Source organism: Orussus abietinus, unplaced genomic scaffold, assembly GCF_000612105.2.
Source record: "Orussus abietinus isolate OABI.00-Male unplaced genomic scaffold, Oabi_2.0 scaffold12, whole genome shotgun sequence".
Classification (NCBI taxonomy): domain Eukaryota; kingdom Metazoa; phylum Arthropoda; class Insecta; order Hymenoptera; family Orussidae; genus Orussus; species Orussus abietinus.
This window is the reverse complement of record NW_019395990.1, coordinates 1040443-1058717: the sequence shown is the minus strand read 5'-3', so window position 1 is coordinate 1058717 and position 18275 is coordinate 1040443. Positions and strand designations below refer to the sequence as shown.

Genomic DNA, 18275 nt, shown 5'->3' with positions numbered 1-18275 from the left:
TCCCATCTCGATTCCGGAGACCGGTCTCTTGGAGCCTAGGGAGAAGGTTCGAATTAGGCGGGGCGAGACTTCGCTCTCGAGCCGCTCCAGGGGAAATCGGATCCAACGGAAAGTCTCGCGAGCACGCTCCCTAGGAAGGTGTAAAGAATAGCCACGTGCGGACGAGAAGCGGCGATCGGACACTTAGCGAACCGGATGTTGACACTTGTCGAAACGCCGAGGGAAGTCGCGCGTGCGTGTCCATACTTATGTATTATACATGCTCTTAGAGAGAGAGGGGGGGGGGGGAGTACGGGGCTTGTAATGTCCCTGTTCTCGACGAGCGTGTCGTCGGTCCTCCGATGAATGCGACTCGTGACGCGAATTCGGCCCGAGCTCCGGTCGCCTGTTACTAGGGTAACGTCTAGTGACAAAGTGTGCGGCATTCCGTCGCCTCGTGGAGAGGAGCGACGTCATCCGGAGTCGGGAATTATCGGCCACTGTCCTTCGTACATTGTGCCCATGATATCGCAGAGACAATGAAGATCACGCATACGAGTATATAATTAATTCGTTTAACAAAATCTCATCTCCCTTCCACTGACACACCCCCTGATAAAAACCAAAATTTACCCACACTTTCGTACACCTCATAAGGAAGTATATAAAGACCCGTATCATCGTATATTTCCTTATCAGTATATTTTTGAATGGCGTCGAAATTCGGGTCCGGAAATGAGAAAAAAAAAAAATCCCCTAGATTTATCAATCTTCCCTCGAATCGTTCACCGTCCCTTTTCCCGCGTTCCCCCGCCCACCCGCTGGTATCTCGGTCGACAAACTCCCTAGGAGTCTCTTAAGCAAAACGCAAAGGTTAATCACCGCAGTGGCCGATCTCCCTTTCCGTCGACGACCTTTGGCAAAACGGATGTCCACGGGTCGACCACCTACCTTCGCCACCTCCGCAAGGTCTCCGCGCCCACCCCTTAATCTCTCACCTTAACCCAGTTCCGTCCCCCGATCCCCCCACTATGACCATCCTCTCCCAAAACATTATCACCGCGTACCAATTAACAATCAATCGCTTAACTTAATATAACAGCCCACTACCATAATTCGCATCCCGTCGCATTATCGATACCGGCCATAAAACTAATTCCCCGCTATCTGGTCGTTTACACCCGGCACGCCGAGTATGCAGATTCTCCTCCTAGAACAGCCTCTCGAATAATTGCACCTCGACGCTATCTCCTCGGAGTGAGCCATTAGTCGGCGCGTTACCCCGTGGGGCGTTATCTGGAATAGCGGAATACAAGCGATCCGTTTACCGCTCGTGCGCCGCTTCCGGCGGGGGGTGCCGGAAGACACCCCGTTATCCGCGGAGGAGTATCAAGGTCGTTCGGACGTCGGTCAATGCTGTCCAACGGCAGCGGCGGGGTCGTGCACTCGGCGCGCATCCCGCTCGAATGTTGTCTAGGTCGCGCCGGGTGAGAGGCAAGAGGGAGCGAGACCACGAGGGGGAGGGGGAAGACCAGCGCGGGAGGTAAACGCGCTCGGCGCGAAAAGGAGGCAGAAGGAATCCGGAGGGAAGGGAGGAAGGGAGGGTGCGGGCGATAATAATCGAAGTCTCATTGGGGCGGAGGGGNAGGCAGGTACCGGGAATCGCGCGCGGACCCTGCGACCTGTTGCCAGGGAGAACTTAAAGGTAAACAACGTTACGTCACCGGGGGTCGTCTAGACGAGGGGCCGCTCGAGGGGAGGGGAGGGGAGGGGAGGGGGGTCGGCGAATGGCGGCCCTCTTTCCCTTGGGCCGGCGCGCGCGTATTCGGGTCGGGCCGCGGCCTCGCGGCGCGGGGCGAATGAAGGGAAGGGAGGAAGGGAGGGGGAAGCGGCCCTGGCTCCGGGGGCCTCAATGAGAAACGGAGAAAAAAGGCCGCCGCTTTCGGCCTGCGGAATAATAATCATAATGGCGCGGGGCTCTCTTTCGCGGATCTCCCGCGCGCTGCATAGCAACAAGGAGCGCGTTCTCTCGCGGCGGGCCTCCGGACCGTCCACGAGGCGAGCGCCCGCGGAGGGGGGGCGGGGCGGGGGCAGGGCGGAACGCTTAATGGTTAGGACGAGGGTCGGAAGGAGAGAGGCCCGAGACCGCCGAACGCGCGCGAGAGGGACCGAGACCGGTGGGATCGAGACGGAGAGAGAGAGAGAAAGATACGGGCCCGAGATGGCGGGAGGAGCGCCCGACGAAACGCGCCTCCGCTCGCCCGGAGTCTAGACGCCCTAATGCCGCCTGCTGCCCTCGGGCGACGCGGGCCGCGACGCCGAGGTGCGCGCGCACCACCCGCTCTCGCCAGACAGCTGGCCCGAGCGCGGGAAACTCGCGCGAAGCGGTCGTTGGGACGGAATTAACGTTTTTTTTTTTCTTCTTTTTTCCTGTAGGAAGGGGAGAGAGAGCATGCACTCGGGGAGCGGTAATGCCACGCAACGGGTGAAATGTGAAATATAATGCACGGGGAGGAGGGTGCACGTGGAAGAATTTTATGGGTTGGAATGCGTAGGGGACCCGTTGATTTAGATTTAGAGGTTAAATTTTGTGGATAAAGTAGTGGGATTGGTTTTTGAAACTGGCTGGCCGGCTACGCGGAATACCTCCCTCGGCAGGTGAGACAAAGAGGCCCCCGGGGAGGGAGGAAAGGAGGGAGACACGTCCGGAGTGAGATACGAGCTCGAGCCGCCGAGCGAAATACCCGCGTCCAGGGTCTGGACCGTTTAGTGCCGAAAAGCCCCATAAACGAATTTTACCGCCGCTTCCTGCCGGAGTTTGCGCGCGTACACGCGCCTATCCGCGCGCCTGTTTCCGCGCGGCGAACAGCTGTCGGAGGCGCGCAAAGAGGCCTCGACCTAACTCGGACGGACGAGGCTCGATGAGAAACCGGAGGACCGCCATTTTCGCCAATAACGTAACTACCGTCCCCGAGGATATTAAACCTTGTACATGGAATAAATAAATAAATACGCCGGGCAAATACGTTTCTTGCTTAGGGCGAGATCGCGAGACGGGGGGACGAGAGGGGAAAGGAGGAGAGATCTCGACCGGCTCGAAAAAGAAGAATGTCGAAATACATCTCGATACTCGAGTGCTGTAAACTCCCTTCACCGAATCAAGTCTACGAGCACGGTTTCTATGTAAACCTCGTAGAGGTTTCGTCAGACTATGCTTCTCGCTGCCGGGGTATTAGAGACGAGAGGAATTCTAACCTGAATGGTAAAAAATAAAAAATAAAGAGTAAACGGTTAAAAATAGAAATGCACGCGTGTATTATTTATTCGACTAACTGAAATCGAGCTTGTGTCGAGAGGAACGTTTGTTACGTCGACGGAGACTCGTGCTCTCGTTGATATCCGAGGGATTGGAAGGGTTCGCTCTCTCAGCTGGGCTTAAGGCGCCAAGATGCCGAGCGGGTCACGTGAGCAGTCATATGGCCGAAGCGCGTGACGTCAGTCAACTCCGATGCGCGTGAATGGGCCAATAACCATCGATCCGTTCTCCACCTTCACGTGCACTTGCCTCCCCCTTCGCCAGCATTTTCCCCTCAAAATACGCAAACTCGAGGGTCGGGATATTTTTGAGCCCCGTTAATTAACCCCCCAACGCGTTGATAAATAATTCTGCTAAAGAGTATACAACGATTGTATATAAAAACCAACGCCGACGGGAAACGATCCAAGGTTCGAGTTCATGATTTCCCTCCAACAATACTTTCACAGATACGTTCCGGATGAAATCATCTTGAGTCCGGATCACGGACGTAGGTTATGTAGGCCTCGCCAGCGAATTCGAGCGGCTGAATTGAAAGAGAACGAGGCAACGCTCTCTTTCTCTCTCGATTTGGCTGCCTCCACGCGAATATCAAAAGAGAACGGCCCATGTGTCATTTGCTAGATTCCCACCTCCTGGTTTTAGATAATGTCGAACTCGGATTTATCCAATCCGGGATTGAATACATACCGACGGGGGGGATTTCGTAATCGATTCGGTGGCGCTCTTGGATCGACCGTTAATCTTCGCCAGGGTCGGCGATTTCGTCAGGGTTGTTTCCAGGCCGCGCGCGCCACGTGACCCGCCGACCAATCAGAGGCCGCGCGGGCCACGTGACCCGCCGGCCAATCAGAGGCCGCGCGGGCCACGTGACCGGCCGACCAATCGGAGGCGGCGCGCGTGGCAGCGGCCTTCCCGCGAATTCGCATTCGTCACCGGCCGTTTCCGGCCGGCGCGCGGCTCCGCGGGGTGCGAGTCGTCCCGCGCGGGAGAGGCAGGATGCGGCGGGTGCAAGACGCTTCTCTCTCGGCGCGGCGCAAGAGATTTATCTCCGCGTTGAGGGGCGCGCGAGCGCGGAGCACCGAACTCGGCCGTGGTGTACCGTCCCTAATTAGCAAATAAATAAGCCGGCATCCATTTCTTTCGCGCCCGGACCCCGCCGAAAGGCGAGATATATCCCCGCGCAGAGCAATAGGGAATACCGATGTAAGGATAATTAACGGATTAATAATCCACCGGTATAAGTGGCATTCATATAAGACGACTTAGGTGATGCAACATTTCCTTCGGTGTAACAATCAATTGGGGAGCAGAGATCGTTCCCTCCGTCGCGTTAGCCCTCAGTTCGGGATGGTTTACCGCCGTTTGGCGGAGGATTAATTTTAAGCACCTGGCTCGCAGTCGATAAAAGTGTCGCCTCGTAAAACCGACGCTTTAGTCGCGCGAGCCGTAATTGTCGCGGACGACTCGGCCATTCTCCCTGGTCAAATGTTGTCTGCGGCAGAAACGCAGCCCGTAATGAAGCTCGCGTTTAATGCCTCGCCATCCTGGGGATCGGCGCCCCGCGAGTGCTCCTGCGCGCGCGCAGGTTGCCCGCCAACAACGGAGAAAGTCGTAAAGTCCGCGACGTGCCGAGAAAACCCTCCGCCAGGGCCGTAACTCGCGAACAAGGGCCTCCGATCGACATTCCTCGCACGTTTCGGCGAATGCCTGTGCGCATGCATGCGACATGCCGATAATGGAGGTGCACGCACCCAGCCCGAGGCAACGCCGTCCGTCTACCCGCGGGGCCGGAAATTGCCCCGCCTTTTTTTACGCGACGCAGGGGGCGGCGCCGGTACGCGAAAAAGGGGTCGAGGGGAAGAAAGAAAACAAAAATTTTAATAATAAAAAAAAACCGCGCATTTTTCGTCGGCCCTCCCATTCCATTTTTATTATCCCTCGGCGGGACACCCAAGGGCCGAAAGCGCACCTCCGCTTTATGACCGAGGAAATATTTACCGAGCGCCGTAATCGTTCGGCAATTATCGCGAGATCGGCGCGTGGGAACCGACATTTTCACCGAATGTCCGGCTCGTTATTCGCGGAGCACGGACGAACGCGGTATATACCGATTCGGCACCCTGTTCAAACAGCAGGTGTCCCGGCCGCCCGGGCTGCCGCGAGTGATGCGCGTCGGCTTTAATTGCACTCAACGTAATTGCCGCGATGCTATTCTAAACGATTAAGGAGACGCGAGTCACGCACCCCGGCCCCTGCGTCGAGTGACGCGCTTCGCCCTACACCGAGAAAAAAAAAAAATGCACCGAACCACAGAAAGACTTCTTTGCTGATTCAAAGAATAATTGCACCCAAATAAACTGGAATAAATTGAACGCAATGTTTCCTCGAAATTATGACACCTACTTAATATCGCATTAAGTAAAATGAAAAATATATTTGGGATAACCACCGGGTCGACGGGAAAAATCCTGATTTTTTTAAAGGGGGAAAAAAAAAATAGAAACATACGCACCGCATCTTGGGTATAATTTCCCTCAATTGTCGAAAGGTGCTTATTAAAGGTGCATAATCTACACCTGCACGACCGAGATGTCATAGAGATAGCGTTTTAGAGGGTAATTTTCGTTTCCCTCGGGATAGTGGAAAAGCTCTCGTCGGCCCCGATCGGGAACAGCTGCAGAGGTTCGTCCCTCAGGTCAGGGAAGGTTTCCGCCCCGGTCCCTCTCCCTCGGGTCGCCTCCTCTCGCTCGCACGTCCGCTCGGCGCGACGGTCGGTCTCCGTCTGGCCCTTCTTCGACCCTTACCTCGGCTCCTAGCCGAGTGTTGGGTTACTATCTCGTCAGTTGCCACGAACGGGCGGACTTTTCAAAAGCGAGGCTAAGGGATATAGGGGCAGCTGTCGTGCATTCCTTTTTCTTTCTCCCTCCGTCCCTTCCCCCGGGTGTCCCGGTTTCGCCCTCCCCCGAGGGATCGGACAATGTACATCGGGACGTCCCGAGACGTCCATTTCGGAGGCCACTGTTGTAGGTCGTAACGAAAATAATGGCCAATTCCGCCTGGCAACTTTCGCCATTCGAACGGAAATAATGGCCTATTTCGTCCAGTGAACCTCGATGCACGAGAGGCTATCAATTTCGTTAAGACCTAATACTTTCGATGCGTAATTACGCGCTGTTGACGACCAGTCGGAAAAGCCACCGATAGCGCGCTCGGTGATAACGGCAGAGACCTCCGTCAATGGTCCCGATTTTGTAATCGAACTAATGAATGACCGGTCGCGGTAAAAAACGGTTATCGCTGCCCTCGGTACGAGGAGGGATATATCGGAAAAGCACGTTATCGCATGTCGGGTGCAACATTGTCGCGTTATCGGTGAAAAATATATGAAATTAGTACGGCGTCCTAACCTAACCGTGGACGGTTCCTAATGTTTTAGGAAATAACGCGAGAAACAGGCAATGTATTTTTTTTAGCGCATTCAGGCCCTACACCGATAAAAAAAATATATATACGCTCATTGAACCAAAGAAATATTTCTTCGGTAAAATGATATTTTTATTCTCCATGTATCGGTGAATAATTAAGACGTATTTTTTTTCTTTTGTCGTGTCCCCTTAGCGAAGGTATTTCTTCTCGTTTCCGTCTTTACAACGAAAGGAGAAAAAGGAGGGAACGTTTACCTCAAGGTGGGGACGGCGAAATTTCCAAAAATGTAAGAATTCAATTACCTCACCTGACGAGAGTGGCTGATCCTTGACACGGAGAGGTCTCCGTTTTCAGGAGAGTTCCATCAACCGAGGAGGTGACCTCTGGGGTGAAGAAGAAGACGAGGACCTCGTTGTCAACCACGAAAGGAAGAAGGAAAGGCCACGTGAGAATTTGCACTTCGCGTCGTGGGGTACGTCACGTCCCTCGGAGATTTTGAACAATGACTGAACCGAGAAACTTGTTCTTTGAGTTAACACTAAACCTACCGACGATTTATACCCCCATTACAAATACTACTTAAAACGATCAATTTGACCCGCCGGCGATAGGTCTAGCGTTTAGAATATTTCTTAGGGTGGACACACTTTTTTTCTCTCTCCCGATGTGGGAGGACGAGACTTGGGGTGGGCAGGCCGAAAATATGTCGTGAAATTTCCAGAAATTGAAAATCCAATTATCCCCACCGTTATCATCGATGAGCTCACACCAAGGTGGGTAAATCCCACCAGAAGACGAGCCGTAAAATTTCCGTACTTCGAGTACCGACCCAGTACGTGACTTTCGAGGGCGGAATTACCTGAGGACACCCCACCTGCGTCCTGCATCGCCGCGCAGGTAAATTCCCTCATTCGATATCCATCCATCGTCAAAGGCTAACCTAGAGAACGCCGAGGAAAAATTCGACGGAGTGGAGTGCGAGTCGGAGGGAAAGTTGGCTAACAACCGGAGTTGTCAAGGCGGGAAAGGGGAGCTCGAGGAAAAATACTCCAGGCTTTCAAGTATACCGACCGGGTATCGAAGCGATCCCCATACACTCGACGATTATCTCTCCAGGACGCACTCGAGGAACGCCAAGATCGTCCCGCAAGTGGCCGAAATCAAGCGAGAATCCACCCTGGAATCCGCGTGGGCGGCGGAATTCATCTGGCCGGAGATGCCGGCGAGGTGAAGCACGTGGATGGAAAAAGAGCGGAGGAAGATTCAAAAGGAAGCACGAAGGAATATCGGGAATTCTCAGTACGTCGTCTAGCGATATCGACCCCCCAGGTCTCGATGACAAGAAATAAAATTACCGCCCTGTGAATAAAAAAAAGTTTCATTAAAAAAAAAAAAAAAGTGGACAAAGTACCGGGAACTCATCCAGCGATCGATATCCGAAAATTGCAGCCTACGAGAGTGCAATTAAAATAGGGAGTAAAATGACCGTACTGTAAATAAAAAAAAATTCCCCCTTGAAAAGTGAAGCTTAGCCCGTCCTGACGTAGGAGTGTCGCGAAGTGGAGGAGTACCTAGGTCTAGGGGAAAAATCGATTCTCAAAGGTCTCGTTTCGGCGTCGCCGGCGCGGTCTAGCCTCGCAGCCCGCTCTCTCGAGATAGGCGCCCGTCGCGAGAGTGCAAGTGAAAGAGGGAGAGAGAAAAAGCCGAGTGGGAATTTGCGTGGGCCGCGTCGCCGGCCTAGGGACTCTCCCTCTCGCTCCCTCCCGCTCGCGTCCCTCGCAGCCTCGCAGGAGAGGCGCTCGCCCTGTTACCAGGCGAGATAAAATCCCCGAAGATTAGGAGAGCCTGGGGACTCAATTCCGTATCGGCCGCTTCCGGCGGATCGCCGTCCTCGCCGCTCTCCCGGACTCGCAGGAAAGTTCGCACGGAGGACTTGTTACCGGCAGACCTGCGCCTCGCATTCCTCGAAGCGGCCGGCCTAATCAACGGCTTCCTCGCGACCGCCTTCTGGGAACCGAGTGATAAGCGCCATCTTGCGCCGAAGGGCTATCGCTGCAGCGAGTGCAACACATCACCGGGGTGCACCGGAGAAAGAGAGAGAGGTCGCGATTAATGCGGTCCCATGGGGCTGGATTTCAATAATTCCTACCGTAAATTCTGAACATAAAACGATGTTACTTTAAGTTGCCGTTATCGAGGAATTTTCTTAATTAACGCGCTTGAGTCGAGAGGGGAAATCCGTAGATTATTCCCGGCACCATGGTAGCCGCAACCGTAAGACTGATCCTGGTGTACGTCACCTTGTTCATGTTGTACTATCAGTTCTACTTTATCAATAAGGCGATGAAATTCTACGCGTTAATCCGCCGTATCAAGTAGTTGTATTTATAATAAATTCTTATCAGCCGTTTATTCCCGGTATTTGTCCTTGCCGACCCTTGTCAGCACATTTCAGAGGGGGTGCGGACTCGGTGGAGAGAAACCGAGGAATTATATCGAGGCGTCTTAGGACGTTTCCCGAGGAAGAGGAAATAACGGAAGGAGGTTTCCGGGGCGGCGAGCTCGGGGAGGAGAAACGTCCACGTGACCGGAAGAAGATCACGCGCATCCTTGCTTCGCCTAAAGAGACCGGGGTGCACTAAGATTAGCAATTTGAGGTCGCCTCGTTAAATCAACTGAACCGTATCTCCTATTAACCCTTTGAGCCTCGGAGATGACACGAAAAATATATTTCGAAAGCCACGACTCCCAGGAAGTAATTCACCTGCATTCTTACGCTTCGCCCAAAGACACCGGTGCACTAAATTATGTATGGTTGGGTCTTCTCGTTAAATCGATTGATCCGTATCTCCTATTAACCCTTTGAGAGGCACCGAAAAAGCCCGCTCTTCGAGACTAGGGAAATATATATTTTGGAAGCCAGGACTTTCAGGAATTTCGGCCCGGCGCTGTATGTACACAGAGTTGATATATTTTGGTCGGAACGTAAGTCTGGCCAGGACGAGAGGAAGGGAGGCTGGAGGAGAGGAGCAAAAGGAGGGCAAATCGAGCGAGGAGGGGGCTTCGGTCGAAAACAAAGGAGGTTAGGTAGAAAAGGAAGAGGAAGAGGTGAGGTCGAGGAGAGAGGTTAGGCCGAGGCGATGCACTTCGGTCTTCCCGCGGCCGTAGTGGAGGGCCGGCCAGGTACGACACCTGCCTCTCGTCAGGGTCTACGGACAGGGAGGGTCGCCCTCGGGTACGAGGGTACTTATGGTAATGCCCCCTGAAGTACTGCACTCAACGGCCTCGAATTTAAATTAAGAAAAGAAAAAAAAAAGGAATATAAAAAAAATGAAATTCTCTCCGGTCTACCGCGACTTTTACCGTGAGAAATTCCAACGTGCACACGTTGCCCCCCCCCCCCCTTTCAAATCGTTCGATACGATTATTGCGTCGAATTTGCAGCGTGAAATTTATGCCGTCGAATTTGTACCGTCAAATTTATGCCGTCAAATTTGCACCGTCAAATTTGCAGCATACGTTGAGAGAAATAAAATGACGAAGGAAGAGGAATGAAATAAGAGGGGCAATCGGCAGGACCCTCCCACGCGCCCTTCTTATCGGGCGCCGATCGCGAGCAATGTGTCATGCGCGCGCATATCGAATGGCCGAGTGCCCCGGCGGCGTTTTAATATACGATACCGGGAATAAATTTCACCGCGGCGCCAATCTCATCAATATACACGCTATTAAGTTGCCGAGAGTGTAATTACCGAATACATTGTACGCCGATGCGTTACGACCCCGGCCCTCGGTAGGCGGTGAGAGATACCGCGGCTCGTTATCGCCCCCCCCCCGTTCCCTTCGCGAATATCAATGACACCGCGCGCGGGAGTTTAAACAAAATTTCATCGAGCATAGGTCGAATAAATAAATCGCCACCAGAGGAGGTCGTAAGGAGTCAAACGAGACGCCCCGTATGCAGCGGCATAATGCAGTTTGTCGCGCCCCGGTGGGAATGGAGCAATCGTAAATCAGAAAATAAACCGCGGGACACGCGTTTCGCGGATTGAGCGTGAAGTATGAAATAACGTTCGCCTTTACTGTGCGAGTGCGTTTCCTCGCCGAACCCCGAGAGAGCCTTCTTGCGTGCATTCCCGGCTGGTTGCATCAAGGTTACCTGCGTGCACCTACCGGTGCACAGGAATGCAATAGCCTCCGCGATTGACAAGGTAAGCGACAAATTATCCCCCACGAAGAACCCCGGGTCTAAGTTCCCTCCGTGCGAAGCCGCGCTTTTGAAAAAAAATTAACTGCTAGAGAAAAGAAAAAAAAAGAAGAAATTAACATGCAAATTTAAACGTTGAATTTTTAGGATGGAACCGGCGGTCAAGAAACTCATCAGAGTTTCCGGATATTTACACCTGCGTGAGGCTCACTATACGGGAAGTGTTTGTAGAGAGAAAAAAAAAATTGATAAACAAAATGCAGAAAAAAAAAAACGTTGAATTTTGGGTCGGGGAGACTCGAGGGGTCTTCTTCGAGGAATTCACGGAGCGATTCCTTCCCGAAGGTGGGTTTATAATGAGAAAAAAATTTAATAAACAAAAAGTACGACGTTAGTGTCGAATTTGCAGGGTGGATGCCGAGGGGACACTCTAAGGGCCTTCTTCGAGGTATCCTGGGAGCGATCGCTCCTCGGAGCCGAGCCTCGATCCTTATACGAAAAGCTTCAACACCTGTCCCGCAATATACGAAACCACGGGACCTACCAAACCGCATTCTGTCGCAAACGACGGTTTCTCCAGCGGAAAAAGGGCCCTCGGCTCGCAGGAAATCCACCTGCCTCGCATTATGGGACCTAACGACCTCGTGGGATATCCCAACGGCTTCGGGCTGATCGATCTCGCATGCGTTAGGAAAACTGTTCCCCGAGTTCCGCAGGAAGCGTAACGCATCGAGGGACACCCTAAGGAACCAGGAAACCGGAAGGCGTGCCACCTCGAAGACGGTTTTTTAGATTCGCAATATGGCCTCCTAGATGGCAATAAGTCGGCTCGTCGCGATTTCCGGCACCGGGGTAACATCTGCCCGTTGCGCTCAGTAAGCGCAACTAACCCGGGAAAATAAAAAAGAACAAATAATCAGAGAGTCCACCAGAAGCGAAGACTCGGCTCGATCAGTCCAATTACCGGTCGCAAAAAGACTTCACGCTTAATTGGAGCAAAACCCATCGCCGTAGAATTAACCACGCTCAATCGCCTCGATTGAGGATTTTACTCGGGTCGGTGATTGAGCGGCAGGTTGGGATAAAAAAAAAAGAAAAAAAAATGGCAGGACGTCGCCAAGATTTTCCCGTTCCCACCAGTATCGGTGGAGGGATTTCTCGAAGAGGATCATCTCCGAAACGGGACCTTCTACGGCTTTCCTGCCGCAAAGGATGGCCGAAAGGTAATCCGAGGAGGGGACCAAAAAATGCCAGGATTTTTTCCCCGGGTCTCGAATTCCCGGATTCTGCGTTAAGAGGTCCCCCCAGGAAACGCGCCAAATTTATCCCAGACTATCGGGATGCACCGCGGGGCCTTAACCTGCATAAAAGATAAAGGGAATAAGCACCACAGGTGGAGAGAATTTAAATAACCCCGAAATCGTGGAGTCACGTCCGCGCAGGCGCGCGCCCGGGGTTTAACGGTAAAGAAAATCACGGTTTTGTTTTATTCATCGGGCTTTCGCGGCCGCAACTCGAGCGGAACCCGGCAAAAGGACTACGCGAACCGATGAGAAATGAACGCTAGTCTAGTAGCCACAAAGTACAGGTTTAGAGAGAGAGGCATCTCGGATGCAGGTCGCTCGGCCAGTCTGAAGGAAGTGACCGGAGAAAAACGGGTCGTAACGGAATCGCGAAAGCCGTTTCCTCCCTACGCGAATGCAGGGAGCTGCATAGCGAAAGTATATGGAACGGAAGTGCCGCACCGCTTAAAAGAGATATTGCGGTAGGCCCCCCTCGAGGGCGAGTGCCCGAAATACGAGTTGCACGAAACGGCGGGAAAAGGACTGCGAGAGTGGCGCCTCGTAAAAAAGAGAAAGAGAAAAAGGAGAGAGAGAGAGAAAAAAGAAGAAATGCCGCAACTCCTCCTGGGCAATGGTGAGAGTTAATAAAAGTCTCACGGTGTGTGAGAGGAGAGGCCGGGAGTCACGGCGAGTGAAAGTGCATTCGAATTTCTGGGCCGCATATCTCGGATGCAGCGAGAGTACCCGAGAGCTGACGGAAGTAGCCGAGTAACGGAATCGCCCCGAGGACCTCAACGAGACCTGCAAAGGACGAGCGATAAGATCTACGGTCTCGAGGATGCCGACGAAAATCGAATCGCAGGGCCTAAAGTGCATCCCGTATGCAGGTCGAGTACGCGAGCGGAAGTAACGGCTCGTAACAGTTCGTAACGGGCTCGCGGAAGGACTTCCGTCGAGCGTAAACAAGAAAAGGAGCAGCAGTAAGGACAGGGAGCGGGAAGAAAATCGAAAGCGAAGGCCTTGAGCTCTATGCAGCCTTGAGTGCATCCTGGATCGTATCTCGAGCGGAGGAACTGACCGAGTAACGGGGAGCAACGGTCTCGTTACATCGTTATATATTATATTCCTCCCTTTCTCCCAGCAGGTCGTCAACGGTAAACGTCGAGTCACGAGGCTTAGAGGAAGAAAAGGGAACGAAAGGACGTAGAGAAAGTGAGGAGAAAGGAAGTGCAGGTCGAGCGCCGACGGAAGTGCCGGGTAACGGCCTTAACGGAGCCAGGAAGGGACGTCCGTCGTGTCGGATAAGAATCGACGACGCATCTCCGATTATTCTCGGCCGGTCCAGATCGGCCTAAACTCCTCTCTCTTTCTCTCTTTCTCTCTCTCTCTCTCCCACCCAGCCTCTCGGCGAGTTCGGAGGCCGGACCCACTCCGGTTGCTAAGAGAAACGATCCTCTCCCCGAGGGGACCCAGCCACCGACAAAAATTCGACTTTCATGGAAATCCACGCCGTAAGGTCCTAAACCGGAAGTGATGTCCGATGCACCCGACACATCGAGTCGCGTAAACTCGCGGACGGCTTCCCTTTGCCGCAAATTTTTTTCAGGAGGTAATTTATCGGAGAATTTATGGACCGACTAAATGACGCTCTGGAGATGAAAAGGAGAGAATTTATCCCGGGTCTTTTTGGGCCGAGCAGCTTCCCGAATCCACAAAGAACGCTCTGTAGAGTTTACCTGAGTTATACCTGAGTTTACCTAATGTCCAGCCTCCCGGTCCAGGGTCTTAACACCTCCTATCTTCCTCTCTCTCTCCCACTCGGACACGCGATTAGCGAGAACGCGACACGCGTCCCCGTGTATCCCCGATCCTCCGCGGTCGGCGGGTAAACGCCGTTTAGCGGCTTGAGAAAAACCCGTTAAGAATCGATTACCTCCTTTTCAGGCCGAAAACTCCGGTGAATCGATTATCGCGCGTCACGTCCCGCGACTCTTTTTGCTCCTCGACAATGCCTCGGCAAATTGGCTTGTTAGGGGCTGCCTAATCAGCGGAGGTAAAAATTCACGGAACGGGGGATTTACCGAGGATTAAGGGAGCTCGGCCTCAGGAACTTGTCTTTTATGGCCGCTTAACTCCGACGACCGAGACGAGGGGATCCACTCGGACGAGTTACGCGATTGAAACGTTACATGGCGTTCTTCGAGTTCCGGGACGAAGGTGCGAAGGGCTCCCTCGTTTCCGGAACTCGAGGGTCACGTGACCGCCGAATTGCAAACTAAACAATGGACGAACAATGGGAACCGATTCCTCGGTCCAGTTCCGAAGATACGAAATTAATGACGCGTCGTTTTTTCAGCATCCGATTTTTTTTTTTTTTTTTTTTTTTTCGGGATAGGCTCGGTGCAGCCTGATGCAACGCGATAAGATAGGTGGAAGATGAAGGGAAATAAGTCAGAGTTCCAAAGGAAGCGATATCTCGAACGCACCGATAATGTCGACTTAAATTTTGAGCGAGCCCGTTTCCGTGGTTTTGCTCTCGATAACGTTAGGCGATCTTCAATTGTAGCGCGACTTACGGTTTATTTACCCTGTCGGCCACCTTTGAGTACGCCGCCGCGAGAGAGTAGGTATATAATTGCCTGTGTAATTAGAGGTCATGTAGGATGTACACAAGCGCGTGATAACGGGTAGCTCGAATTTGACGCGAGTGTCGAATTCGATGCCCGAAGACGAGCATGGTGCCCTGCTTTAGCATGCCCTGCTTTGTCGAGTCTTTACCCACATTATGCATTCTTTTTAAACAGAGGTCATCAACCGCAGCTTCGTGTACCGAGTGGCTTCTCGATGGGTACATTGTAATAATTGTAATAATTATGTATAATTAAAATTACCAAAAGGCAGGGAGAGATCATTCGTCGCAAGGATTTGAATACTAACGAGGCTAAAATTTTTATGGGACGGAAGATGGACTTACCTTGACGAAAGAGTGGAACCTGACTTTGCTGGGAGACACCGGTGGACTGTTCGGTGGCAGCGCCAGAGGTGGAACTTGCAGTAGGTTCTGCACTTCGAGGAGATACCCCTTCCTGGCGTATCGACTCTTCGGACTCATCTGAACGTCTCCTTCCAGCTTGGCCTTCCTAATCATCTTGAGGTTTTCCTTGGCGTTTTGTCTGAGTATTATGTAGCTCAGTCTTCTCATGTTGGCACGCGAGTCATTGGCACAGATTCTCCTCCATGCTTTGGAGACCATGGAAATTGAGCAAAGATCTTGAGGACTGAGGAAAGACAGGATCTTCGAGACGATCCGCCAGTGGTTGCTCTTCTCCCCGAGTAGAGTCAACAAATCCACTGTTTCCCGACCTGTACAATCCGGCACTGCTCTCGCTCTATAGAACGCTACAGACAAAGCTTTCTGACTGAAATCCAACCTCTTAGGTCTTATCTCTGGAATGGCGGCTAAGTTATTGATTTCGAATTCGTGCCTCTTGCGTTCGTCCACCGTAGATGCTATGGGACTGTTCCTGGAGATGCACGGAGAGAACGTCACGCGGTGCGACAGACTTTTGCACCTGTACGAAGTGGTCACGTGTGGCGTGCTCTGGGGTAGGATGACTAGCTTCATTTCCACGTCTTCTTCGCTGGGCTCGGAAGCCAAAAACGAGGACGAGGGTACCTCTGGAGAAGGTGGCTGAGAAAGAGGACACACTTCGGAGGAGGGTGCAACGGGACCGGTTGCCTTCTCGCTCCATCTGGAGTGACTTCTGAGACGTCTCGTCGCTTGTCCTATGTCATGAAAGCCCGAGTCGATGCTTCCATTCGCCCCGTTTAGGTTCGAGCGATCGATGTCCACTCCACAGGAGTCCACGCTGGAGCTCGCAATTTCCGTTGAACTCGAGGCATCCACATTCGGGCTGACGAGCTCTGCGGTTTCGTTCAGATAACTACCACAGATGGATTCGGAGTGGTAAGAGGCATGATTAAGTCTAGGACGTAGCCTCTGAGATCGCTCCAATTGCCAGGGCTCTAGGCGGTTCCGGTGGTACCTCTTCCCCAAGGCGTACGAACTCCTGGTCCGACATCCCGCGACGAGCGGCGTGTGGCTGCCCGAATGCGGCGTCAAACTCAGGTACCCACTGTCCATGCTGTCGTAGGAACTGCGCGTGCTGTGAACGCTGATATTCGCCATGCCATGCGACATCTCGCCGGTGCTCTGCGACTCCTCCATCTCTCTCTCTTGCGCCGTTTCAAGATGTTTGCGCCTAATAAGAAAATTCTGGCAAAAACGGTCGTCAAGATTATCGCCGGTCCTCGCCGTGACGCCTCTCAGGAACCATGGTGTTGCTCGGCCACCTGGTCGGCGCGACACGAGCTCGCCCCTCGTTTGAGCGTCGTTGACGTTTAGCGATGCCACCCCGTGCGCGCGCCAACTTACCACTGACTTTCCGAGGGCCGTCCGTCCTATTTAACGGAGTTCTCTCAGCTCCAGCGACCCTACGTCATTTTCCAGGCCCGAAGGTGTCGATTCCGAGCCGAAACGGTCCGCCCGGTCGTTGTTACGAGCCGCCCGTAAAAACCACCCCTTGGCGCAGCATCCACCGTGGGGGTCCAAAACAAAAGCCGGCTGCAAGGTCGGAGACGGGACACGAGGTACGGCGCAATTTCCTCCGTTCGCGGTCTTTGGCCGGCTCGCGAAAACCCGCGACCCTCGATACTTTCGGATCCGGCGCGAAACGCGCAATTTTCACGATCAAACGTCGCAAGGCGACGACGAAAAGTGCGCCAAAGACGCGCGCGCGCGGGCACGGACTCTCCCTCTGCGTGCCTTGCGCTGCGGACACTTCAAAACTTTGAACACTGTTTACCCGAGGTCCTACCGAGGCTCCCTCGAGGACGCGCCGGCCAATCGCGCGCTGCCTTTTGTCCCGCCCGACCGTTGCCAAGCGCCCTCATTGGCTGGCGGCTCCCATTGGCACGTCGCCCGTGCTGCCGCCAGCGGACCCCGCGGTAACCTCCACACTCCGCGCCCGCTCTGTTGCTGGGGAGACTTTCCTCGTGCGGGATACCGCGTTTCCACCTGCGCCCTGCGCAAGCGTCGATTCGTGTTCCCGAGCGCGGGATGCGCGTGCGCAGGCAGATGGCCCGCTGCGTAGCTCTACGCGTGCGCACGCCGAGCTTTCACCGGGATTCTTCACCAACGAGACAAAGGCATGAAATTTTAGCAGCAATGGATATTTACCCAAATCGTATGTGTGATAAAATACGGAGAAATAGATTGAACATCGTGGATGGGAGGTTGTTGGTGGTTTAGGTTAGAAATAGTAGTTATTTGTTCGGGGAATTTGACGAGGGATCGCGACTGGAATGATCACCACTGTCTTGAAATTCCTTGGTTGCGTGATCGTGGACATGAGTGCGTTTATTTGAGGGACGGCGTGTTTTGGATGGATACGACATTTTAACGTTCGTTCAGCGGATTTCGACTGTAAATAACTTACTTCGAGATGGATTTAGAATCTAGCAAAACCGAGTCTGTTCCTAAGCAAGCTATGGTCTATATTTGTGGAGGTACGGTACAATTGGCAGTAATTTGAGTCGCTTAACCTCACTTTTCAGGAATGTAGGCAGTGTTACTTGATTGAATTTATTATGAGTGGGATTGATATTGTTTTTAATCAATTTGCAGAGTGCCACCACGATAACGAAATTCGACCCAGGGAACCCATTCGATGCAGAAAGTGTGGATACAGAATTATGTATAAGAAGCGTACTAAGCGTCGTATCCTTTTCAACGTTACTTTCTTTTTTTCACACTCGTGTATTAAAAGAATTCGTTTTCCTTAATATTTTCTTATAGTGGTCGTTTTTGATGCACGGTAAACCGAACTACGGAGACCAGAGGCTGCGATACCTTGATACCTAAATTACATAATCTATAAAGGTGTATATTTATTTGATGAAAGTCACGTAATGTTATTTTAATTAAAGTATGAGTGTAATTTGATAAAAATGGCTGTGTACTTCAATTTATGACTATGGTCCATACTTCTTAATTCTCCAT

The 18275-nt window shown here is 52.6% G+C and overlaps 2 protein-coding genes across 2 annotated transcripts in view; one reads left to right on the top strand and one right to left on the bottom strand.

Moving 5' to 3' along the window:
* LOC105698885 overlaps positions 1 to 17027 on the bottom strand; it is a 29180-nt gene extending 12153 nt beyond the window's left edge. The window contains exon 1 of the mRNA XM_012423506.2: positions 15189 to 17027. Coding sequence (XP_012278929.1) covers positions 15189 to 16442 — 1254 coding nt within the window. The 5' untranslated portion in view covers positions 16443 to 17027. The remainder of the gene's footprint in view (positions 1 to 15188) is intronic.
* A 439-nt stretch (positions 17028 to 17466) lies between these two features.
* On the top strand, positions 17467 to 18224 carry LOC105698814 (DNA-directed RNA polymerases I, II, and III subunit RPABC4). Its single transcript, XM_012423394.1, has 3 exons — positions 17467 to 17782; positions 17901 to 17993; positions 18072 to 18224. The coding sequence occupies exons 1-3, from the start codon at positions 17719 to 17721 to the stop codon at positions 18092 to 18094; spliced, it is 180 nt and encodes a 59-aa protein (XP_012278817.1). The 5' UTR covers positions 17467 to 17718; the 3' UTR covers positions 18095 to 18224.
* The last annotated feature ends 51 nt before the right edge of the window (positions 18225 to 18275 follow it).